Raw genomic sequence first — 25,340 nt, 5'->3', positions numbered from 1 at the left:
TTCATTCATACGCTGGGGGCAGCGTCACTAGGTCAAAGCAAGAGCAATACACAGGCAGGACAGGATGGACAGGAAAGGATAAAGGTCATTATGCAGCTGTTATCAGCCGCAGCTTGCTGTCTCCTGCAGCCATGTCTTCTGCGTTCTTGCATTTTAATTCTCTGGGAGTTTCTTCAGAATCTACACACTTATGGAAATACTATAGACCAAACTTCCAAGCTGGGAGGTATACATGCCATCAGCTTACCCAAAAAGCTTCAGAAGCTGATCCAACAGCAGCCAGACTGCTGAGGCTTTTGTGCTTCCTGGTGTGATACAGGGGATGCCCACACCGTGACGGAGGAGGAAGAATGAACACTCTCACCCTCGGCTAGGTAACTATTTTGCTTGCAGGTGCATGAGTCATGAGTTATGTATTAGAGAACCTGTGAGGTAGAAACTTCATGAATTAATGAAGTGATGAGTTAGCGAATTCACATTTAAGACAAGTCTGTACAAAAGGGGATTGAACCCTCGTTTGACATGCTTGTTTGTCTTCTTTCCTAATGAGCTCATAAAATAAAGTTCAATTTACAGAGTACATTATCCTGTAAATTACAGATATCTAAATGAACTGTGGCACTCCAACCTCAAAAGTAATCAACAAAATCAAACAGTATGGATTTTTAGGAGAGCAACAGAGGAGAAAACAAAAAACACTGGAAAGCTACTGTGCACATTTCATGCATTTGCATCTTGCAGACCACCTGCAGATCTGCCCCTTAAGGAAAGACTGTCTTAAGAAACAAAGGAAGACAAAGACAGCCCAAGCTGTGGAATTACTTCCATGGAACAAAAGACTGAAATAGACTGAAACTTTTCAATTTGGAAAAGAAACAACAAAGAGGGATATGATCAGTGTATATAGAATCAGAAACTGAACCAAGACAGTAAATGGCACTTCTGTGTTTCAGGAAAGCTAATCAGTGGACTCTGGAAGGAAGGGACGAAGGACAGTAATGCTACAGCCTCTCATGTTGCCTCCTCAGCATCTGCTGATATCCTGCCAGAGACAGGCTGCAGATCTGTACAAACCTCTAAGTGACACAGTATATAGCTGCTCTTCTGTTCAATGTACTTGTCTAGCTTCTCATTTTGTCACTCCCTTCCTCATGTCACAAGGCAAGCAGGAAATTAGATGAGACAAGAGGAAAAGGTGCAACAGAACCTGACCAGCAAAAGAAGGAAGCAGGCAGGATTCTTGTTCAACGAGAATCACCATCCCCTTTAACAGTCCCCATGCCTACTGATTTAAATAATGGTATTTTACATCATTGTTTTACCATTATTTAAAGCATGCCTCTGAGTGAATGTGATGCAGCACCAGCAGTGCCAAAATGACCTAGAGGAAGGCACTTAAATGAAAGATGCTTCCCTTTCTAAGGCATTTATGAGCTCCCAGAGGATGAGCACATTGCTTGGCCATAGTCTGGTGCCATGGCTTCAGTGCGCAAGGATGCAGTGACACTGTAGCAGCTGGCACCACCAGCATTGCAAGCAGGGCACTTTCATGTCCAGCAGATGCGTGCCCATGACTGAGTTTTTAATTTAGATATTGAAAGGAGTGTGAGTGGCTTTCATAGTGTATCATCAGAAAACTGACACAGGTCAGAAACCTTAACTGAGAATTTTTTCTGCTGACTAACAGCAGCGGAATTCACACACCAGCCTTCTTCCTGTAATGGAAGGTGTCGAAGGAGGCCTGGCTGCAGCCTCTTGTCTCCTCTGCACCACTTATTCCTATAGGAGATGAGTGATTTTTCAGCTGCCACCCCTTTTTCAGTCGAATTTGGTTAAAAACAGCCAATAGATCCCAAAATCAACAGGAGGAGGGAGGCGAAGGGCACTCACTCAGTAGCACCGCAAGTGTGTCTCGCTCCCTGCAGTCAAGGTAAAGAAAACCAAAACAAACCACACCCCAGGGCCGCAGGGATGAGATACCGGCGCCTTTGGGGTGACCCTGGGCTTCTGGGAACACCTGGGCAGGTGAGGGGAGACTCTGGCCTGGCGGGCAGTGAGGGCACCCCAAGCGCCCGGGGCCGGGGCCTTCCCCTCAGGGCGGTCCCCTCAGGGCGGTCCCCTCAGGGCGGCCCAGCCCCGGGGCGTGAAGGGCAGCCCGGGCCAGGCACAAGCCGCGACGCCGGGCCGGCGCAGGCGGGCGGGGAGAGCAGCGCACCCCGCTCTGCCCCGGCACCTCCCCAGCGCGGCCGCCCCGCCCGCCCGTGCCCGCGCCGCCGGTTTCGTTTTCGTTTTCGTTTTCTCGGCCCGGCGAGCCAGGCGTGCCGGGGCGGGGCTGCCCGGGGCCGACCACCGAGAGCGCCTCCGGCCCGGGAAAGCAGCGGCGCGGCGGCCATGGCGTTCGCCGACCAAGTGTTTCGGGTGCTGTGCGCCAGCGGCGGCTGCCTGGAGCAGGGCGAGCTGCAGCGGCAGCTGCCGGGCCCGCCCGCCGCGGAGCAGCTGGCGCGGGTGTTGCGGGACACGCAGCGGTTCACGCTGGTGCGGCGGCCGGGCGAGGCGGGGGCGGCGGCGGCGGCGGGGGTGGTGGCGGTGGTGGCCACCAGCCCCGTGCGGCTGTGCCAGGAGCACGGCGCGGGCTGCGAGGGGAAGTGCGGGCGGCTGCACCTGTGCAAGTACCACCTGAAGGGGTTCTGCCGCAACCAGCAGGCGAGGTGAGGGGCGGGGGGCGGCCTCCACCGCCGCCTCTCCGCCCGGGGCTGCCGGCGGGGACCCGCGCAGCGCCGCCCGGGCTGGGGGCGCGCCGAGGGGGCCAGGCCCTGCGTGTAGCCGTGTGCCCGGGGGTCTGCGTGCGGCGCCGGGCCTGCTTGGCGTCTGCGGAGCCCCCTTCCCTCGGGGCCTCGGCGGCCTCCCCCGGCTGTGGGGGCCGGGGCGCCGCGTGTGCCCTGCGGCGGGCAGCGGGGCTGGGCGCTGCTGCGGCCGGCGCCGGCTGCTGGGCTGCCGGGGCGTCTCGGGGAGAGAAGGCTGTGCCTTGGACGGGCCGTGGTGGCTCCGGGGGGAGGCAGCCACCGTTTCCGCCTCTGCCGTAGGCTGAGAGCTTGGGCCGGGAGCTCTGCCCCGGGAGGCTCGGCCTTGGGCTCGGGGCGGCGCCTTTTGTGAAGGAGGCTTCGGTAAAGGCCTTGTTGCCCTTCCCGGAAAAGCTCCTCTTACCCCCCAACCCCACTTTTTTTTCCCAAAGGAGAGAAACGGGTGTTTCACAGTCTTTGGGTTGCAACACTTTTTCCCCATCTTACCACCTTGCTTCTGGCGTGGCCCCCTGTAAGGCCAGTGCGAGAGGGAAAGCTTAGCTCACACACGAAGCAAATCTGAGTGGTTTGTGCTGTGTGAAGTTGGGGAATTATTTTATTTGGATTGATTTGAGTGGGAGGGAGCGTTAACCTGGCATTTTGGTGTTTTCTTACGCATGGTTGTGAGCTGCAGGTCCAAAATGCTGATCTCGGCAAACTACATGAATGCCGTAATAACTGTAAATCAGAAATAGTGTGGCAATTATCCTCTGAGTAATTACGTAATCTGCTTAGCAAATCACATAATTATTTTATAAAGGAGCAACAGATTTTTCTGAAACTAGTTGATTTGGTGTGCTTTTTAAACTGTTTGGTGTAATAACGATGGGATAGCAAAATAGTGCTAGTCTGTTACACTCATTTTGCACTTGGGTTTCTTAACTCATAGGAGGGAATGCAAGTTTATTCACAACTTCCACTCGGACCACAATCTCTGTGTTCTAAAACAATATGGACTTGAGAATTTAAACAGTGGTGAACTTCGCCAGCTTCTGCTTCAAAATGACCCTTCCCTCTTACCAGAGGTGAGTAGTAGTGTGACAGTTTCTTAGCCTTGTTTTTCAGTGAGTGTCACAAAGTGGAAGTGGCTTGATACTAGATGGAGATAGTAGGTATCAGTTTAGTTTGCATAATGCAAATCTGAAACTTTAAATCTGCATCTTCTGTTCTCTGTGGTGGGTTGACCCTAACTGACAGCTAAGCACTGCCACAGCCCTTCACTTACTCCCCTCTCCCCTGCCCCCAGCAGGACAGGTGAGAGAAAAAAAGAACAAAAGTGACAAAACCTGTGGATGGTGATAAAGACAGTTCAGCAAGTGGAGAAAAGAGGGCAGAAAACAATTGTTGCAAAGGAAGCTGGTCACTGCCTCCCACAAGCAGACCGATGCCCAGCAAGTCTCTGAGCAAGGGCCACTTGTAAGGACCCACCTTCCCCCTGCCGCCCTTTTTTTTTATATATATTTTAGAGTATGATATTACATGGCATGGAATATCCCTTTGGGCAGTTTAGGCTATGTCCTGGATTTGGATGGAGTAGAGTTAATTTTCTTCCAGTAGCTGGTATAGTGCTGTGTTTTGGAATTAGGATGAGAATAATGTTGGGAACACTGGTATTTTAGTTGATGCTAAGTAGTGTTTACACTAAGTCAAGGACTTTTCAGCTTCTTGTACTGCCCTGCCAGTGAGGAGTCTAGGGGTACACAACAACCTGGGAGGGGATGCAGATGGGACAGCCAACCCAAACTGGCTAAAGGGATATTCCATACCATAGGATGTCATGCATCATAAAACTGAGGGGAGTTGGCTGGGGGTGGCAGCCTGCTGCTCGGGGATTGGCTGGGCATCAGTCGGGGGGTGGGTGGTGAGCCATTGCATTGTACATAACTTGTTTTGTATGTTCTTTTATCACTATTATTGTTTTCCCTTTGTTTTCTGTCCTATTGAACTGTCTTTATCTCAACCCATGAGTTTTACCTTTTTTCTGATTCTCCCCCCATCCCATTGTGGGGGGAGTGAGTGGATGGCTGTGTTGTGTTTAGCTGCCTGTCAGGTTAAACCACAACAGGCTAGCTGTCCTAGTTGTGTCCTCTCTCAGCCTCTTGCCCAACCCCAGCCTACCCAGGATAGGGGGGAAGAGTGGAGACAAAGCCTTGGCGTAGTGCAAGCAGTAGCTGAAACATTGGTGTGGTGTTGTCGTGGTTTAACCCCAGCCAGTAATTAAGTATCAAGAAGCCGCTTGCTCCCTCCTCTAGTTGGGTAGAGAGAAGAATCGGAAAGGAACGTGAAACTCGAGGGTTGAGATAAGAACAATTTAATAATTGAAATAAAATAAAACCAAAAGAACCAGTAATGTTAACAATAACAGTTTAAATGAAAAGGAGGAAGAAGGGGAGAGGAACAAAATCCAGAGGGGAGGGACAAAAGAAAACCAGTGACGCATGGTACAGCTGCTCACCACCTGATGCCTAGCCAGTCCCGGAGAAATGATCCACAGCCCTGGCCAACCCCCCACAGTTTATGTACTGAGCATGGCACCCCATGGTATGGAATACCTCTTTGGTTAGTTCAGTTGGTCAGTTGGCCCGGCTGTGTTCCCTCCCAGTATAAACACCACCCAGCAACAAGCAAAACCATCAGTGTGTTGCCAACTCTGTTCCCACACCAAATCCAACACGCAGCACTGTGCTAGCCACCAAGATGAAAATTAACTCTATCCCAGCTGAAACCAGGACAGTTATCTACACTGTTTTGGTCACAAATGCAAAACATAGTCTTGATACCAGCGGAATTTTACCAATGTGCTTAATGGTAAATGTTGTGACGAATGTATTCTTGACAATGCGAGCTTACAACGCTGCATTGTGTAGTTCAGCTACTAGTAGATAAGAACAGATACAAAACCAGGGATAAGAACAGATACGAAACCAGGGTATGAGCCAAGAGTACTGAAACGGGGTCAGGAGAAGAGGAGGTCACAAAAACGACAAGAAGAAGAGGAAGATGACAGAATGAAGAAAGGATGGAGGTGTCCCAAATGACCACCATAGGACCCCCGACTCATTAGACCACACATGCATAGCAAACATGTAATTTGATAATATGATAAGTAGTTCTTGGAATTGTAATGTATATGCTAATGGTTTCTCAGAAATGTTATAAATATGTATAGAGCAGCCATATACAAAGTCGGCATGCACGTTAGGCAGACTTTATCCCCTGTGCGTCTGGCACCGAAAATAAAGAATGCCTGCTTTCTAGAACTCAGAAACAAGTATTAGAGAGTTTTGTCTCTGACTTTTCTGTAACGGTCTGCTATGAAGAAAGTTAACCTCATCCCAGCCAGATCCAGTACCTCTTTCCATCAAATTCAGGTCACAAAAGTTCAGCTAGAAAACCAAAGACTTCAGATGGTGACACAGTAAAATAGACTATCCTACATTTACGTGACTTAGAACAAAATCCCATCTGCTTGCGAATGTCTGTAAGGTGGTGGTTGTCTGTTGAAAGATCTTTCTAGACGTTAGCATGGAAGAGGGAAAACTGAATCATTTGGGAAACAAGAAGAAAGAAAAACTTGTGCAAGTCTCTTAAATGCAGATGTAAACACATAACTGTAAAAATTTAAAAGTCTGAATTGATACAGTCTATATGAGTATATTGTATTTTAATCTTTAAATTCTTTTTTTTTTGTTTGTTTTCCCTCTATGGAAGGTCTGCTTGCATTATAACAAAGGTGATGGACCTTATGGATCTTGTACCTATAAAAAGATCTGCACGAAACTGCATGTTTGCCAGTACTTTTTGTGGGGACAGTGCAGATTTGGCCGCAGCTGCAAGCGATCACATGACTTACTAAAGTCAGAATGTTATGAGAAACTGGAGAGACAGGGAATGAGCTCAGAAATTATTGAGAAACTACCCTCCATTTATAGGAATATGTATGACATAAAAAATGGCAACAGGAACATGTATGACATAGAAGATGCGAAGTCTTCACCATGTAAAGGTAAACGATAGAATCTTTTAAAAGCATCAGAAGAAGAGTCACTGTACTGAATATAATATTCTCACAGATGTGAATTCAGTTTTCTTAATGACATATTGTTGTGTCTGTTAGGAGGGACTTTGCACCTGTTTCATTGACAGAGATTTGTGTCTTGACAGATGAAGTGAATTTCAAGGTGCTACAGGTTCCTGAGAAATGAAATGCTTGGTGTTTATAAAACAAACTTGGGGTTAGAAAAGCATAACGGGAACTGGAAATAAGGGGATGGATGTTTTGTTTTCCTTGGTAAAAAACACAAACAAGGGTAGAGAGCTGTTTAAGAATAGAGGTGGTGTTTACTTGTGTGATTATTATAAACTACTTTTTTTTAATTCTTTTTTTCTCTAATGTAGCGATTGTCTAGCACAAGAATTCACAGAAAGCTCTATCCTCATTCCTTCTTAGAGATGTAGTATTTTGTTCATTCTTTTGAAGTTCTTTTAAGTCGACTTGTAAGTTAAGTATAATTTAGCAGGGAAGAAAAGGGTAACAGAATGGAAAATCCAAGTGTGTGTGTTCATCTGCTATTCTCCCTGCCGTTCCTTCTTCCCTTCTTTGTTTCCTTAGGTGTGCTTTAATTTACAGAAGTATCAAGTTTTGAGACTTCAGATTTTAGAGCTGCCAATGTGAACAGCTATGTAGAATGCACAGTTAACTCAAGTCCGTCTAGAAATGTAAAGGCATTGTGTTCTATTCTTATTTTGTGGTGACAGCTAAAAACTATCTGAGGAATTTAGCTGGTATTGGAAAGTCAAGCTCAGAAGAGATGGATAAAGGGGCAGGACTTTTGAGTATACAAGATTAGCAAAGACTTCATTGTCTTTCTGGAGCTGAATGCAGTTACGAAGTTATGAACACAGTTTTTAGGCATCTTCCCTACCCATAGTGCTCTTTTAAGAGAGCTTGTTGAAACAAAGTGTATTAATAAGGTTTATAATTCCCCCCTCTAGAGAGAAAACACAGCTGTAGCGGGGAGGCCTCAACTACAAATGATGATGAATTGGAACAGATCTGTTTATATCATCTCTATAGAAGTTGTGTCTTTAAAGGTAGGTTGTGATTGTAGCAAGTCCAGTCTGTTTTCCTTTTCTTGTAAAGAGAAAGTGATAGACATCTTTCACAGAAAGGGGAAACTTCAGAGTTTATGCCTATTGTTAGATAAATCTCATTGTAATCTTGAGTACTGGCAGGAAATTATTTGCCCTATCTGGTCTACCAAACAAAGGAGCTGTTTTGTTTTACTCTGAAATACATAGCATCCACCTGAGTTGGAGGTTAGCTATGCCACCTGTGTTCACCTAAGGGATTGCTGAATGATAGGAATCCAATTTCCAAGTAGCTACAACAGATACTCCTAATTCTACGTTTTTTCTTGTTTCTTGTAGCAGTCTTCTGTTCCATCTGTTTGAACTGTCTCCCTTTCAAAATGTTCCAACTTGTCCAGGAAAAAGGCACCTGTGCCAGCTTTATTGTTGTCCTTTTGTCATCCTTTTTAATGTTCTTGACCTGTAGCAGCTCCCCAATGTACTGCACACCTTCTCATATGAACTGTGCGGTGCAGTCTTCTTGACTTTCCCTGTAATTAAGCTGCCTGTTGTTCTGCTATGAAAGCTAGGCTCAAGTTTATGCATATGTGCACTGGTGATGTGATCTGTAGTCCTACTGAGGAGTCACTGTGTACTGACTCTTTGAATGATTTCTGAATAACACTTGTGATACCTGGGCCACTGCTGCCACTGCTCTTGTTCTTGATGAGGCCTGGACTCTTAGGGAATTCTTGAAGTCTCTAAATGAGCTACCTAGTATCCTAAAACTAAGTGCTGTTGTGTTTTGGTTTTTTCCTTAGTCATACCAATTTGGGTTTTTAAGTGTAGATACTTCAGTCTGTGCTGTTACTCTGTATATGAAATAACAGTCTCATCTTGTGGTCTCGATTCATTGTAAATTTTTGTCTCTGAAACTGAGAAGACAGAATGGTCCTTCACCATTGAGCTGCTAGCAATTTCGATGCACAAAGAGAATCTAGTAGGTACAGAAACTGAACTTCTGCCTAAGCTGAAAAATAAAGTTTTGCTTGCTCACACTGAAAAACTCTGAACTACTGCTTGTAATGATTCCATAGATGAACATTTCCCATAGCTATGCATTTGGTACTTCCATCAGCTAGGTGTACAGCCCTGAAATGCTGGAGTTTCTCACATAGCCTGTAAAAATAACACCTCATGCCTTTTTTTTTTTATTTTATTTTTTATAGACAAGTGTGTCAGAACTCATTTTTATTTGCCATATAGATGGCAGATCTCTGATGGTAATACCTGGAAGGACTTGAAGAATATGGAAGAAATAGAAAAGGCATATTGTAACCCAAATAACTTCAGGTATAAACTCTTATAAACTTTAATGTTTGGAATTTGCTATATTGGACCAGGCCCTTAGTGGCTGTAAATTGCTACCATTCTATTGTAGTCATTACATAAGTATCTTCATTTGGTATTCTTCTACTGACCTCACATTGCTGATCAGCTGTTGCTGGAGATTGATACGTTGTGACTGACTTATGCCTGGAGTACCTGCAGGACCCTCTGCGTTACCATACTGGGTTTATCTGGGATGGAGTTAGCTGTCTTCATGTAGTGCTGTGTTCTGGATTTGTGACTAAAACAGTGCTGATAATGCACCAGTGTTGTAGGTGCTGCTGAGGAGTGCTTGCCCAGAGCGAAGTCATTCTACGCTGCTCCTCCGCAGTGGATAGATAGCCTGGGGGCGGGCAGGTGGCTGGGAGAGGACCAGCTGGGACAGCTGACCTGAACCGACCAAAGGGATCGCCCATACCATATAACGTCACATTCAGCAATAAACCTGGGGCAGGGGAAGAAAAGCCTTGGGTTTTTGGTTACGAAGGTGGCTGCCATTTGGAGGCTGGATGGGCATTAGACTGCATGGGGGGATGTTGAGTGATTTGCTTTATTTATTTAGGTGTTTGTTTATTTACACATCCCACCTTCTTCACCTATGGAACTGCATTTATATTGACCCACAACTTTCTCACTGTTGCCCTTATTTTCTACATTCTGTCATGCGGGGGAGGGGAGGGGAAGCGAGCAAGCAGCTGTGTGGGTACTTGGTTGCTGGCTGGGGTCCATCTACCACAGTTACTTTATGTGACTGACCCATGGACTCTAACACTCTTTGCTAGGAAAAATGTATAAATAATTCCTACTGCTGCTGCCATAGGAAGTCTTAATCCTCACCAAGAATGGCTGGAAAACTGCTGAGAATGGTGATTTTATCACAAGTACTTGTGGGAATCTGTCCTTGGTTAGAGCTTGCCAATGCACAGCTTGACCCCAGGATTAGAATTAACTTTCTCTTTCACCTTTTGAGCTGGAGGATGGAAAGGTAGCATGAGATTTGCCCCTTCTGCCCCCTTTCCCCAAAGTCCTGGAGAGAGAGATGCTCATGGGTGCAGAGAGCATTAAGAATATGGAAATACCTTTTAAGAGTTCGCAACTGGTTATGTAGCACAAAGAGGGTATTGGAAGGTGCTCATACCAGTATACTGTGTCCCATGCTGGAGAATTTACATAGCCCTCTTATGTTTTTTTTAAGTTATGACAGTGTTCTGTTTAGAATATGGTTGGTTAGCAAGAAGGCAGCAGTGTACATTTCCCACTGTTTCTGTTCACCCTGTGTAACTCACTGATTTACATGTTGATAATGGCTATTGTCCATGGAACCAATGTGAAACAATACTGTAATGCAAAATATGTACAGAATGAGCTGGGATAGTTGTGGAAACTGCAGGTTTGTGTTCTGCTTTTGAGTACGGTTGATTTAATTTGCAGATTTGTGGTGGGCTTCTGAACCTATGTGTAAAGCTTCGCAAACAGTTCTGATTTATTTTTTTTCTACTTTTTTTTTAATAGGTTTAATAACGGTATTACTGAAAGTGGCTCTGTCTTGTCACCTATCTGTTTCCTGAATATGTGCTGTGGGTTTGCAAAGGTTAGACGTCTTTCTACAGCCTCCTCTGTGACCAAGCCCCCTCACTTCATTCTTACAACAGAATGGATCTGGTACTGGAAAGATGAGCATGGCCTGTGGCAGGAGTATGGAAGAAAAGTAAGTGTGGAGAAGTGGGGAGACTCTCAGCTCTGTGTTAAAGTGCAAAACTACTGAGAAACGCATGGTGTTTATATCCTCCCGCTCTTTTGTCACCCTCTCCTTCTGTTCCTCTCACTCATACTGTACAGGTGGACTTCAGAGGCCTAATGGGATCTTTTCCCTGTGAATTTAAGTAGTTCATGTAGGACAGTGCTCACTGGTGAGTCACAAATATTATTGACAGATAATTCTTCAGTAAGTCATGTCAGGTAGGATGACATCTGTTAAAGGAAAAAATCACGCAGACGTAGGTACCACTAGGCTTGCTTTAATCACAACTCAGAGTTGGGCCAACACCTCAGTGATTAGCAATGTAGTAAGCTTTACTTAGTCACAATGTAGAAAGGAATGTAGTACAGCTAGTCAAGTCCAAAGTTTTCAGAAGTTTCCTTTGGTCTTTTCAGTTCGGCGAATCCATCATCTGATCCTGGCCCAGCTGATCTCTTCTGTTCTGGTTCCAGTTTCTGCCTGGGTTTCAAGGTCCTCTTTGGATCATTATCTTCTTTCTGCTTGCTTGAACTTGCACAATTCTTCAAGCACACTTACTCTTTGAACAAGCATTTCCTATTCACATATACTAATTTTTCTAAAAACACCTGTGTTTCTGAGAACACCTGTGTATACAGATTGGTTTTCTATTGTTTTTCCATTCTCCTGCTGATTAGCTTGACTGGGTTTTAAACCAACCTTGGATTAGGGCTATACAAGGAACAAGGCCTGGTTCTGCCAGTTAGCAGCTTCAGCAATTTAAAATCTCTTTAATTCAAAATAAATTTTCTTTAACAACAGTAATACATTCTTTTTGTTGCTCCTGACTAAAACTTCCTTTTCTGAGGTTCCAGTAGTGCTGTGTGTCCTTGCTAAGGTCTAGCTGGTGAATGTGCTGTTTCAATCATAAGGTTCACAGCGTGCACTTTGCAGTGTAAATTTGGGCTTCATAACACTGCTTGGTTTGTTTTAAGGGAAGTTTCAACTGTTTCAACACATGGCTTTTGCCTGATAACTACTGTCATGCCCAAAAGCTGATACATACTGCAGCTACCATATCATACGACAGCTGTTGGGTTTTAAACTTGCTTTCTTTAAACAGACCAGAAGAATTCTTTTTGTCTGGTTTTGGCCTGACAGGATGATGATCATGTAGCTGCCACTGTCTCCAGTGATGACCTGGAGAAAGCTTATCTAGCCAAAAGTTCTCCAAAGCTGAACTTCAAAGCTGGAAGACATGAATATGAACTTGATTTTGGAGGTAGGTTCCATTTGCCTTGGTTTTTTGTTTTGTCCTTCCCTCCCTGGTCTTTTGTGGTTTCAAACTACGTTACTGCATGAGATAAGAGAGAGAAATCTGAACTCTGAACAGCAGTGCTTCCAGAAACAGAGCTTCTGTGAAGGTTCTCAGGATAAGGGCTGTTCATATAAGCAAAGTGGCATTCCTATTCCTCCAAACCATTTATTTTTGAGAAGTTCTCGTGCTAGGTTTCAAAATATCTGTAAACAAATCCATGTGTGACACTGCCATTGATGCCAGCACTAACACAAATGGTGAGAAACTTCTGAATGACTGAGCAAGCTAGTTTCTAGTCTGCTTTAATCACTGGCTTGCAGAGAAATGAATACTTGGGCAAGGTGTAGGGTCCAGACAGTCCTTAGCACTGCAGGATTTATGTAGCTATTTTATTTTTATAGCTTTGCCTGTCTGGAAAGGCTGAGGAAGTATCTTGACTATGTCAAAGCAAGGAGATAAGTTTCCCAAGAATTTAGGAAATTTAAGCCACTTGTGATGGTGCTGTCCTCTTTGAGCTGTTGCTTTTCCAGGTACTCTTTTCAAAAATCATGGGCAACATTGGTGGTGGGAATCAGCTTGTCTAGACTGTAATTTTAGTGTAGTTGCCTTTGATCCAGCTCTCCATTACTATCTCATTCTGCATCAAGAAACACCAAGCACAAAGGGTATGTGATAACGTTGTTTGTGATTCAATTGAAAGCAATTCTGTAATCTTCTCTATAGGCTGGGGAAACATGTCTGGCTTAGAAGGGAAAATTGTGTAGTAAATCAATCCCTTTTCTGAGGTTTGGGCTTTTTTAGTAACTTAGTCAAACACATATAATGTAGATGTCTTCCAAAACTTAGTTTCTATGCTTGGTAGTGCCAAGAGGTTTTTTTGTTTGTTTTCTTCCTCTGTATCTCTCTGAAGATGAGACCTCATTCTTCTCACTGCTACTGACTTTTAGTTGCTACTATGATGTGGTGGTAGCTACAGAGGTTCCAAGATCCAGAAAGAAAGCCTCTAAAATTCAGGTTGCTGTGGCTTGTTTCTGTTAGCAGTCAATAAAAACGAATGGCCTGTGATAGCTGTTAGGTTGTGTTTACAGAGTTTGAAATCTACAACTGCATGTAGAAAAACAGTATCTTGATTGCAAATTGAGAAGGAGGGGATGCAATCTATGGAGCAAATGTAGATACTTAATTTACAGTGATCCTTTTTGTGGCTGATGGAATAATGAAGGGAAAATAGCTACCAGTGTCTACTGTGCCTTCTAAAGTTAAAAGCAAACCTGAAACTGAAGTCCTTCGCAGGGATTTTTGGAGATAGACCATGGGTTTCACATCCTGCTCTGACTTCCCTTTGTGTAGCAAGAAAAAAACCTCAGTGCCTTTTTGTAAATATTTTTGACAAAACAGCTTAGTGGCAAGTTTTGCTGCAGTGTGAAGACTTTCTAAAACATCCTTTTGATTGTTCAATGTTGAAGTTTGTTTTTTTTTCCCTCAGCCATGATTCAGAAAAACCTTCGCTACGCAACAGAGAGAGATATTTGCAGAAGACCTAAATTTCTCTCTCAGACAGAGGTAGAAGAGACAAGAGCCAGGTAAACTGCAACTGTTCATTCTGAGGCGATGGATTTAGTGCCCTATGAATGCAGTGTCTTCCCAAGGGTGTAAATGAAGTGAAGGAGTAGCTCTTAAAGCAGTTGTGAAAGAAATTGAGAGGGGAAGGGATGTAACCTTCCTACAACAGCGTCTAGTCATGGCACTTATTGCAGCCTGGCCAATGTTTTCAAGCAACTCGGGAGCCTTGGGTGTGAAGGAAGTTTGGGCTTGGCCACAGAAAGTGTGAAAGCACGGAAGATAATTCAACATGTAGCAATGTTGTAGGAATCTGATGATTAGAGGGAGCTGTCTTACTAGGGCAGCTGATACAGATGCAAGCAATAAATTTACGTGTACTAACCCTTTCTGACATCTGAGATCAGTAACGTTCAAAGCTAAGTACAAGTTTAGAAACAATTCTTTTGAGAACAACCAGATGATCTGAGAGGAAATCTGTAGTTGTTGCAGGTGGAGAAAAAGGTGGGAGTTTGCAAGGAGAGAAGTTGTATGTAATTTCATATAACAGCCGCGTTACCTTGCAGCACGCAATGCTTGCTTAACACAGAAAAGAGCAGCTAAACACACTGATTAAAACTGGAGTGGAAGTAGTGCAGACAACTGTTCCTATCCAGTTTCTGTCATACTGGTATGATACTTGATGCATTTTTCTCTACCCCAGTGTCACAGATCTTTTATATATACATTCAACTCTTTGCAGCTAAGAGAACTACTTCCACGTTTAGTTTAGTGTATATCTAAATATTTTTTTTCTGATTTGGCATCTTGCTTCGTGCCATAGGTCTTGACATGATTTGGAACAAATGTTTGCATGTACTGAACTGAAAAGACAGATTTGAAATATTTCTGAATATGTTCAGTTGCCTATATTCTCCCTAAACTTGACAAAAACATTTTGTATCATATGTACATAAAATGTAGTGATTTGTTTAGTTTTAATTCCCTATTTGTAATGTCTTTTAATGTATAGGGGCTTTAAACATACAGAAGAGTTTAAGGGCATTCCAGCTCACTGGGACAAATCTGCCATGCCTGAACTGGGGTTCAAGGTTTGGAGTTTTTTGGTTTTTCTCTCCATCAGTTTTGTTGCATACAAGGTTTTTACATTACAAGGTCAGTGTTTCATGTGCCTTTATTGAATGACTGTTTCTTATGTAATGTAATCCAGAGGTATTGGTAAATTTGAGCCTGATACCACACTGCATAGACCTAGAGGTGAAACCAGACCCAAATTTAAACTAACAAATGGTGACAGTGTAACCCATAGCAACATTGACTTTCACTGCCACTATTTATCCCTTTCCTTGGCAAATTTGTCTGAAGCTTACTCTGTATTAGCAAGACTGTTCCAGGTGCCCAAGATGTATGGCTTTGAAGTCCCAACGTGAGCTGTAGCATCAGAGATAAATGATGTCTCTGAACTTCAGGGTAGCCATTTCCTGAGCTGAGTATAAGTAGACCATTGTACATCTATGCAGCATTGCTGAAATCAGCAGGCTGGGATCTTTTATTAAAATGTACCATAACTCCAGTGGAGTGAACTTGTTTACCTTTGTAACACACCCAGTTAATATCAGCATGGTTTACATTTGCTGACTTCCTGCCTGCCTCCACCACCACCTCTGTAAAGTCTGGTAAGCGCACTTACAGAAAAGATCGTTTTATATGAAACTTGGAAGTTATTAACTTACAAAATGCAAATCCTCAAGAAATTGTGAATAAAAAATAGGGAAGGTTGATATTGATGTTCCTCGGGGAAGCATGCAAATAGAAAACATTGTTTGCTTTCAGGACTGTCATGTAAGGAATGTTTTTGGCAGTGTATCCGTACTCTTCCCTAAAATGGTTGATTGAATAAGGCCTTTTCAATTTATTTTAAAACAAAACAGGAGGTGCCATTTGCGTTTGCTGGCTGTAGGGTGTGTAAACTATAAAGAACTAAAAAGCTTGGGTGTAGAGGTACTGCTTGATTTGCTACAACATAAATTCTGTTTTTTTATTTGTGTGCTCATTTCTTCTGTGTATTTAAGTACTGTTTGATATATGCATGCAAATGTATCTTGGCCCAAATATTAAAAGGAGCCGGGTGGCTGCACAAAAGCATGCAGCTACTTTAATGTCCTGTGAGAGAGCAATCTGGGTGTCTTAAACCCCAGGAGTTAATGTTCCCCAGGTAAGACTGCACTTTTACAGAGCAGGAATCTCTATAATCTGCCTTCTTTCCAAGAGTAGTTGTGCTGCTCATACCTCTGCTTTGCAGAAAAGTCTTTAAAGATCTGAGCAGCACACTAGGTAGAACTTTTTAATTTTTTCCTTACAGCTGGTCGAGCTTGACAGTTCTTCTGAAGAATACAAGAAAGTCAAGGTGGACTTTCAACGCACAATGCCCAAAGCTGTTATTAAAAGGATTTGTAGAGTTCAGAACACATCTCTCTGGGAACTATATCAATGGTATGTGTAAAATAGTGTTCTGGTATGAGTGCATGAAGTTTGTTATTTCTGCAGTTAGCTGTGTGCTAGGCACGCATGTATTCCTGAAATGCAGCTGCCTTTGAGAATCTTCTTCTACTCCCTCACTGAAATACCTAGCCAGGATCAGCAAGTAGATAAAGAGGTACTGACAAAACCAAAACACAGTCAAAATGTAGAGCTTAGAATAGTCACATGAGGTCTGTGGGAGGAATCCTTGCTCTCAAGTAAGTGGTTCTGACTTCTGCCAGGCCTGTGTCCAGGACAGCTGCCTTGCCTTGAAGCTGGTAATCAGTCACATCTGGCACAAACTGGTTTGTAGCTAGTCAAAACTGAAACAACCTTCAAAACTAAATGCAAAACTCACTGAGGGAAAGCCTTAACATGAACTCCTCTGTTTAGAAAAAAAATAATGCTAGAGTCCTTCCCCTCTCCCAATAGGGTGTGAATGAAACAACACATTTTTTCTTATTAAATATCTGGAGGCATTTGTGTATAATGAAAGCATATTTGTATGCAGCTATAGACAGCAAGATACCCTTTATGCCCAAAGTTTAGGCCTTTAACGTAAGGATTTTCAGAAAGTACTCTTTGTGTAAAATTGAGTGCTAGTATGTCTGGAGCCTGTTTGGGTGCAGCCACCATGGAACTGCAAAGATAAGACTTCTTATTGCAGGCAGAAGGAACAAATGCAGAAGAGCAATGGTGGAAGGGCGGTGGATGAACGATTTTTATTTCATGGGACCAGTAAAAAATATGTTGATGCCATCTGCCAACAAAACTTTGACTGGAGGATCTGTGGCCTTCATGGGACAGTCTACGGCAAAGGTTGTTCTTCAGCTTTCTTATTAACGCTAGACTTGCTAAAAAATTCTCAGTAGTTACAGAGATACAGTCAGCCAATGTAGGTCTTATCTCTGCAATGATGTGGATGACATAACTGACTTTGGCAATGATCATTTGGAGCTAAGCCATACTGAAAAGCCTTGGCCTCTATGCTCCACTCTGTCCTTACAAGAAAAGACAAGCTTAGGAGAGGCCAGTTCTGGGGCGATTTGCTCCTGGAGTCCAGGCTTACTTCTGTTCCAATTTCTCCAAGCTCCTACTGGAAGGCAACATGGCATTATCTGTTGGTTTTTTTCCCAGGAACATAAATGTCATCCTGGTTACAGGCTTTTTGCCTTGCTAGCAAATTATATTCCTTTACATGGTCCTGTGTACAGGAAAGGATCAACATACCAAGGGGAATAGCCAAGATACGGGCTGACTGACTACCCACCCATCTGACTGAGTACTTTGTAACTCTCAGAAATGTTCTAATGAATATTAGTAGTCTCTATCAGCAGAGGAAGTTGGGCGAAATTGGGGAAGGTGGCCATCTAGGGTCAGGAGGAAATCTTTTTGAGGAATATGATTAACATTTAAAACGTCACTTGGGTGGCTTTTTAATGTGTGGTGTGAAAAATAAAATTGTAGGAAAATGTATACTGGTCATTTTCACTAAGAAGGACATACAGGACAAGTGAAGACTTTGGAAAGGCCGTTCATGAACTGCTTAATGGATTTGTTTATGAATTTGCTTTCACACTGTTAATCACTTCCTTCCCTGAAATTTTGGTGTCTTATCAACTCTGTCTTGGTGTCTCTTCTGCAGGAAGCTATTTTGCAAGGGATGCATCTTATTCTGACAACTACTGCAGGGAAGACTTGAACATCAAGACCATGTTTCTGGCACGGGTGCTGGTGGGGGAGTTCGCACTTGGCAGTTCTTCTTATGTTCGGCCTCCCTTGAAGGACAACCAAAACTTCTACGACAGTTGTGTGAATAGCTATTCAAACCCTTCAATCTTTGTTATCTTTGAGAAGCAGCAGGTTTATCCAGAGTATCTGATAGACTATAGTGACCACGCATTGGCAAGAATGCTATAGCAGCAAAACCTGTCATCTTTATGTTTAGCTGATATAAACATTTTTTAGTATTGGCTTAAGAGAGAAAAAGTGATTTTTAGAAATGGTGTAATTAGGTGAGTGATCATGAACATTTGTTCTCTGTACTTTCTGTGCAATAGAAAATGAGGTATATAAAGACACAAAGGATGTCTTAGAATTCTTAAAATCCTGTGCCTGTCTCCTGTTCTTTAGCAGGTATCATTTTTCCCTGCATTACTAGAGACTTTTATAAATTTGATGAATTCAGTGGTGGTTGTAACATGAGGATTGGCTATGACTGCCAAGTTTAAAGAATATTTAGTTATAATTGTTTGAAGATAGGTCTTTAAAGTGCTTGTTGGTCAGAGGCTGTCTCCTTCTACCTGTTTGTCTTTGAATTCAGTATTTGATAAAACCTGCTTTTTTTGATAATCTGTTTCCTGTAACAGTAGACATCCATGTGTTTGCGAATGAGACTGTACAATCTCTGTCTCTGTGCTCAAGTCAATTGCATAAATTCTTCGCAGCACTTTTTTTTTATCCCTACTTAATCTTCACTAACAAAGCCTCAAAAATTAAACTTGCTTGTTGAAAAGGAAAAAGAAGTGTACTTTCGCCTATTAATTTTCTCATTTAAAACAAGAGCCGAAGACATGAAGCATGTAAGTAAGGGATTATCTAAGGGTCGCTTGGTGCTGTGCTACTCAGTTGACTTACTCTGTCAAATAAATGCCGTATTTTAGGTTTGAGAGAACACAAGTTTTTCATGACTTCCACTGTGCTGACAAATGAGAGTGCTGGCAGGTGACAGTGGAGTGTGGGGAAGAAGAGGAGGCAGCTCACTCTGTCATTTAAGAATGTCATGCTTTGAGTGAAATACGCTGCTCGATTAGCAATACCTTATTTCTGTGGAGTGGCTTTACGGTTCTCTTACAGCTTTTAGGAAGGACAGTGAGTGACTGTCTCATTAGATTTACTGCCCTTTTGGTAGCAGAAGATACACTGGTTACCTGTGTAATCAAGGTGTCTTTGGACTCTCTTGCTGGAAAAATGTGCTCACCTGGGGCGTTGTCTTTAGCCACAAAACTGAAACCTTTAAAAATCTGAAGATTAAGTTGAATATTTAATTGTTCCCAGCAAAAGATGTTAGTAGTGTTGAGCAGTCAGCGTACATGTATGCAGATAATAAAAAAATGTGAATTGTCAGGTATTTCTTCATATTAAAGTTGCTGATGCTAGAGAGATAATTTATCACAGATTTAATGCTCCCACATGAGTACTTGTTAGCTATAGGTATCCTGGTTTTTGCTGGGATAGAGTTAATTTTCTTCCCAGCAGTTGATACAGTGCTGTGTTTTGTATTTAGTGTGAGAATAGTGTTGGTAACAAACTGATGTTTTAGTTCTTGCTAAGTAGTGCTTACTCTAAATCAAGGGCTTTTCAGTTTCCCATGCTCCACCGGTGAGCAGGTGCTCAAGAAGCTGGGAGGGAGCAGAGCCAGGACAGCTGACCTGAACTAGTGTTGTGGCTTAATGACAGCTGGTAGTTAAGTACCACGAAGCCGCTTGCTCACTACCCCCTCCCACAGAGGGGTGGGGAGGAGAATTGGAATGTGAAACTCAAGGGTTGAGATAAGAACAATTTAATAACTGAAATAAAATAAAACCAGAAGAGTAATAGTTGACAATAACAGTTTTAATGAAAAGGAGGGAGAAGGAGAGAGGAACAAAATCCAAAGGGGAGGGAGAAAACCAGTGACACACGGTACAACTCCTCACCACCCAATGCCCAGCCAGTCCCGGAGCAATGATCCACAGCCCCGGCCAACCCCTCACAGTTTATGTACTGAGCATGGCACCCCATGGTATGGAACATCCCTTTGGCTAGTTCAGGTCAGCTGCCCTGGCTGTGTCCCCTCCCAGCTTCCTGTGCCCCCCCAGCCCTCTCGCTGGCAGGGCCTGAGAAACGAACGCCACCCAGCAACAACCAAAAACATCAGTGTGCCATCAACATTGATTTTATACCAAATCTAAACTACAGCACTGCGCTAGCTACTAAGAAGAAAATTAACTTATCTCAGCCAAAACCAAGACAACTAGCCAAAGGGATATTCTGTACCATAGAACATCATGCTGAGTATGTAAACTGCGGGGAGTTGGCTGGGAAGGGCTGATCGCTGCTCAGGGACTGGTTAGGTATTGGTCAGCAGATGGTGAGCAACTGCACTGTGCATCACACTTGTCCTTCTTGGGTTCCATTCCTCTCTTTTTGCTATCTCCCTCTTCACTACAATTATTATTAATTATTACATTTTACTTTATTTCAACTATTAATCTGTACTTATCTCAGCCCACAGGTTTTACCTTTTTTTTGATTCTCCTCCCCATCCCACCGCGGGGGGTGTGTGTGTGGGAGGGGGACATGGGACACGGGGACGGGGAGGAGTGAGCAAGCAGCTGGGTGGTACTTGGTTGCCAACTGGGGTTGAACCACGACAGTCCTTCTTGGCTCCCAATGTGGGGCTCAGAGAGTTGAGATAACAACAGATTTGACCAGAGTGTGCTAAAACAACTTTGTTTATAAGCATTCATTTTGCTGGTCTTAATGTTCATTTATTTGCTCTCCTAGTTGTGCTTGTTGCCAGCATTACATTATACACACCTTGCTTGCAGTGTGTGTTCCCTGTTGTGTTGGTTTTCGCCTCTGGGGGCTGGGCTAAGGTTATAATGTTGTTGTACTTTGTAACACTGGTTTATGTTATGATAGAATTGCTGTTTGAAACTAATCTGGTATTTGTATCCATTGACGTTGTATTGACAGCATTGTTGTGACATTGCTGTCACCTCTGTACTTCGGGAGCCATCTACTGGAAACTATTAATAATTACACCTTTTGCCTTTTCTCCTCGGAGAGCCAACCTATGCAGGAAACATCTTCCTCTTCTCCTCCAGGTTAATTACAACAGCATTTGAGAATTTTGAAAACTGTGAATAGTCTTGGGATACTGAAACCAGCATGGTCCTATTGCTAGGAGCCATGAATGTGGCTCAGGTCTTGTTTAGAGTTAAGCAATTATTCACAGCTACTCCAGCCCCCATGACAAGCATTGCAGCTACTCTGGCCCCAGTAACAGGCCCTGTGGCTACTCAAACCCTGGCGACAGGCACTGCAGCTTCTCGGGCCCCAGCGATGGGTGATGCAGTTGAACCAGAGGAGCAACCCGCGCCGGTATCAATTGCCTCTGTACACAAGAAGAAATGGACGTGAAAGGCAGCTTATTTAGTAAAGGAGGATGAAGTAGGGACATCACAAGAAGAGAAGGAAGAGGCAGAACAAGAAGGAACCACCAAATCCCTATCCCTGAGTGGGCAGCAGAATATGCAAGAAGATTTCAGCTGTCGTCCAGGTGCGGACGTTATCACCTGGTTGCTCCAATGCTGGGATAATGGGGCCAGTAGCCTGGTATTGGGGAGTACAGAAGCCAAGCAGCTGGGATCACTTTCTAGGGGAAGTGATTCTAGGGAAGGGCATTGACAAGGTGCTTGGAAAAGGGACACAAGTTCTCAGCCTCTGGAGGTGACTCCTTTCAAGCATGAAGGAAAAGTATCCCTTCCAAGGAAGACATTATATGTCACCCAGACAAGTGGGCCACCATGGAGAGAGGTATCCAGTACCTGAGGGAATTAGCTGTGCTAGAGATGATTTATGATGACCTGAACAATGTGCCGTTGCCCACAGATCCAGGTGCAGTGCAGTGCACGTGACCCATGTGGCAGAAATTTGTATGGAGCGCACCATTGTCGTGTCCCAACTCACTGGCAGTAATGATGTGGAGAGATGAAGAGGCATCAGTAGTGGATGAAGGGGCTCACCAACTCCAGCAATATGAAGAAAGTCTCTCGTCCTTACAGGCCTGTGTCTTGGCTGTGGGGAAACTGTACTGGGAGTTCCAGCAATTCAAAGAAGCTATGTCCTACTCCCCATCTGTATGGACCAGTATCTTAGCTATTAACAGTAAGTGTTCTTTTGCTTGAGAGAGAGGATATTGAGGGTATACATCATGGGCTCCCCTGTGGTTTTGCCTGCCGGACTGTGGAGAGGACATGAGGAAGTGGGATGGAAAATCTGACTCAGCCCTAGAGGCACAGGTATGTGAATTGCCAGCAAAAACAATCACAAATGGGAGTTCTTTGAGGAAAGTTGCTGCTCCAGTGGGCAGTTGCCCTGACGGAGTGGAAGGGCTGATCTTGCTCCTGATCCTATGGAAAGGAATTCTAATCTGTTTTTACAAGAAGTAAGTGGAGAATCCTTTGACCAGGACTAGAGAGGCCCTGCTTCTAGCTAGATGGAGGAGAGGGACAACCGGATTTACTGGACTGTGGATCAGATAGCCTGGCCCGTCAGACCCACAGGAGTATAAGGCTCTAGCAGACACTGATGCACAGCGTACCCTAATGCTGTCAAGCTGTAATACCCATTTGTATTTCAGGAGTGACAGGGGCATCCCAACAGCTAACTGCTGGAGGCTGAAGTAAGCCTGACTGGGAATGAGTGGCAAAGACACCCGGCTGTGACTGGCCCAGAGGCATCCTGGGCATAGACTGCCTTAGGAGAGGGTATTTCAAGGACTCAGAAGGGTATCGGGCTTTTGGTATAGCTGCCTTGGAGATGGAGGAAATTAAGCGGCTGCTTAATTTCTAACCTAGCCCTGTCTCTCAGAGGACCCTTCTGTTGTAGGGTTGCTGAGGGTTGAATATTTTGTTCTTCAGCAAAAACACAAGGTTTTACCTTTTCCTGATTCTCCTCCCCATCCCACCGGGGGATGGGAAGGGGTGAGTGAGTGGCTCCATGGTACTTAGTTGCTGGCTGGGGTTAAACCATGACAATAGCTGAAGTCATGTTAATCTTTTGCAAAAAAATTGAAACATTTTTTTTCATGCAAAAAGTAGAGATATTTTAAAATAACATTCTTGATGGCTAGTATTATTTTTAAAACCTTTAACTTAGTTCTTGGAGGGGATATGTAATTTTGTGTGCATGTATGTGTGTAAGTAAGATAATTAATAAAATGGCTGGTTGTTTTACTTTGTTACTTCTCCACTAACACACAAAAAAGAGAAGTTGCCATGTTTTCCACTTTCGAAACTGCAGTGTGTAACTTCCTTGTATGTAGTAAATAACCAGATATTCAACTTACTGAATTCCTTGTAATGGTTTTCTCATTTTCAATACTGAAAGCACCATGTTTCACTACATTTCTGAGTTCTTGGAAGCTTTCTTAAAGATGCTGCTGCTAAGTTGTGGAGTCCCTCTACAGCTGTTTGGGTTGCATTTTGAAATGAACAGATTAGATTTAATGCAAATTCTTCTAAGTTTTGGATGAAAATTTGTATTGAACCTCTTCTCTGAAAGGAGGATATCTCGGCTACTTAAGACAAGAAACTGAGTGGGAATGGTGCAATTGCTCACTCACTCCTACACCGTGTGAGGGTAAAGATAAGCTGTGAAGGTTGTTTCCTTCCTTGGTAACAGGTCCATCCTATCGAGGCAGACAGCAAGCCAGCAGAAGCCAAACAACTTTGCTGTGCTGGTGGTGCGGTATGGAGCAGTATTTCATGAACCCCTGACCCCTCACCACACCATTTAATGAGTTTTACCCGTAGTCAAGTTTGTTACAATATTCTGCCTAGATTTTATACGGTGTGGGTGTCAAAATCCTCTCTGTAAGCGGTGGCAGCAAAGGAGTAGCGACATGCCACCCAGTTTAGGTAGCTGCAGTCTGGCGAAGTAGGGATGGTGGATGAGAGTAACTTGGGTGGGTGGCGTGTACAGCTACAGTACTGGGCTCAGTGCTGCTTGGCCTGGAGAAGGCTTGCACCTCGCTTCTTGGAAACCATTGCTCAGAGCTGCCTTTGAACCACAGGGCAAGTGGGAGTTGTAGAAATGTTGCTTCACTTGGAGTACTTTCAGCACAAAATCTGAGAGGGGTGGACGTTATATGGCCAGGGTTTCTGGTGCTTGCCTGTTTTACCAGGGCATAGGCTTCACGGGCCTGAATAGCAACCCTGCACTTCTTACTTCAGGCCCAGCCACAAATTCATCTCTGCTTGCAAAAATGCGAGCAATGGAGGGAATCCTGCTCCCTCCTTGAAAGCAGCCACAGCACCCGGCAGTGCAGGGAGCCAACATCTTAGACACTGATCAGACGTTTCCCAGTCAAGAAGGGGAGCGGGGGCAGTGTGAACCAAGCAATGGAACGAACGGTTTATGTCAGCTTTAAATTCTTTTAGCACATTTACTACTTTAAATGCCCAGAAGAGTCTGGTATTGGGTGAAGCTGTGTCCAAGATGGAAACATGTTTAACAAAGGAAAATGAGAAGGTGGTCATTTCAGAAAGCATCACACACACAGAGCTTTATGGTGCAGCTTAATGTCAGGTAAGAACAGATAGTTCAAATTTGCAATCAATGAAGCATAATAATTTCTAACACCCAGCTCTGTTTTTCTAGAAATACTATTTATAAAGTACAAAACTGTAAAGGTTTTCTATATCAGCAGTCTCATTAAAAATACCATTTTATACTGACAGCTTTCTGTAATCATTGCAAAATTCAGAAGATGTTTTTTAATAGAACTTCCCTTTACCAAGCAGCCTTTGCTTCATACCAGCTGTCAGAGAATGACTAAGACCCTATTGTAAAACAGACATGCCCAATTTTAAACAAATCCACAGCTCAGTAGTGCAAGACAACACACTTACTGTTTCTGAGGGGAGAGAAATTATTTTAAATCAGCTTCCTTGTTCCTCCCTAGACTCAACTGCTGTTGACTAAAGCATGCCATACAGAAATGCTGATAGTCACCACAACTTAAGGTTATAAAGTTATGTTTTGATGTTGCAACATCAAAAAAAAAACTTGGGGTTTTTGGTAGTTTGGTGTTTGTGGGTTTTTTTAATGAATCCTGAAGCCAGCTCTGCTTGGGATCAGTTTGGGACCATGTTAT

General features: G+C 43.7%; 1 protein-coding gene across 3 annotated transcripts; it reads left to right on the top strand.

Annotated features, from left to right (window-relative positions):
- The first annotated feature begins 2,272 nt into the window (after positions 1-2,272).
- LOC102048181 (protein mono-ADP-ribosyltransferase PARP12) lies at positions 2,273-23,418 on the top strand. Of its 3 annotated transcripts, XM_055712868.1 has the most exons (12): positions 2,273-2,708; positions 3,730-3,865; positions 6,552-6,846; positions 7,836-7,934; positions 9,140-9,263; positions 10,812-11,007; positions 12,178-12,298; positions 13,821-13,917; positions 14,907-14,985; positions 16,257-16,387; positions 17,082-17,233; positions 18,060-23,418. In XM_055712868.1, the coding sequence occupies exons 1-12, from the start codon at positions 2,392-2,394 to the stop codon at positions 18,332-18,334; spliced, it is 2,022 nt and encodes a 673-aa protein (XP_055568843.1). In that variant the 5' UTR covers positions 2,273-2,391; the 3' UTR covers positions 18,335-23,418. The 3 variants fall into 3 exon arrangements, with proteins under 3 accessions (XP_055568843.1, XP_055568842.1, XP_055568841.1); XM_055712867.1 differs by lacking the exon at positions 13,821-13,917 and having other exon boundaries at positions 2,286-2,708; positions 18,060-18,260; XM_055712866.1 differs by lacking the exon at positions 14,907-14,985 and having other exon boundaries at positions 2,286-2,708; positions 18,060-18,260.
- Positions 23,419-25,340: the final 1,922 nt, after the last annotated feature.

This window comes from Falco cherrug, chromosome 5, assembly GCF_023634085.1.
Source record: "Falco cherrug isolate bFalChe1 chromosome 5, bFalChe1.pri, whole genome shotgun sequence".
In the NCBI taxonomy this organism is placed as follows: Eukaryota; Metazoa; Chordata; class Aves; order Falconiformes; family Falconidae; genus Falco; species Falco cherrug.
This window is presented reverse-complemented; position numbering and strand designations above follow the sequence as displayed.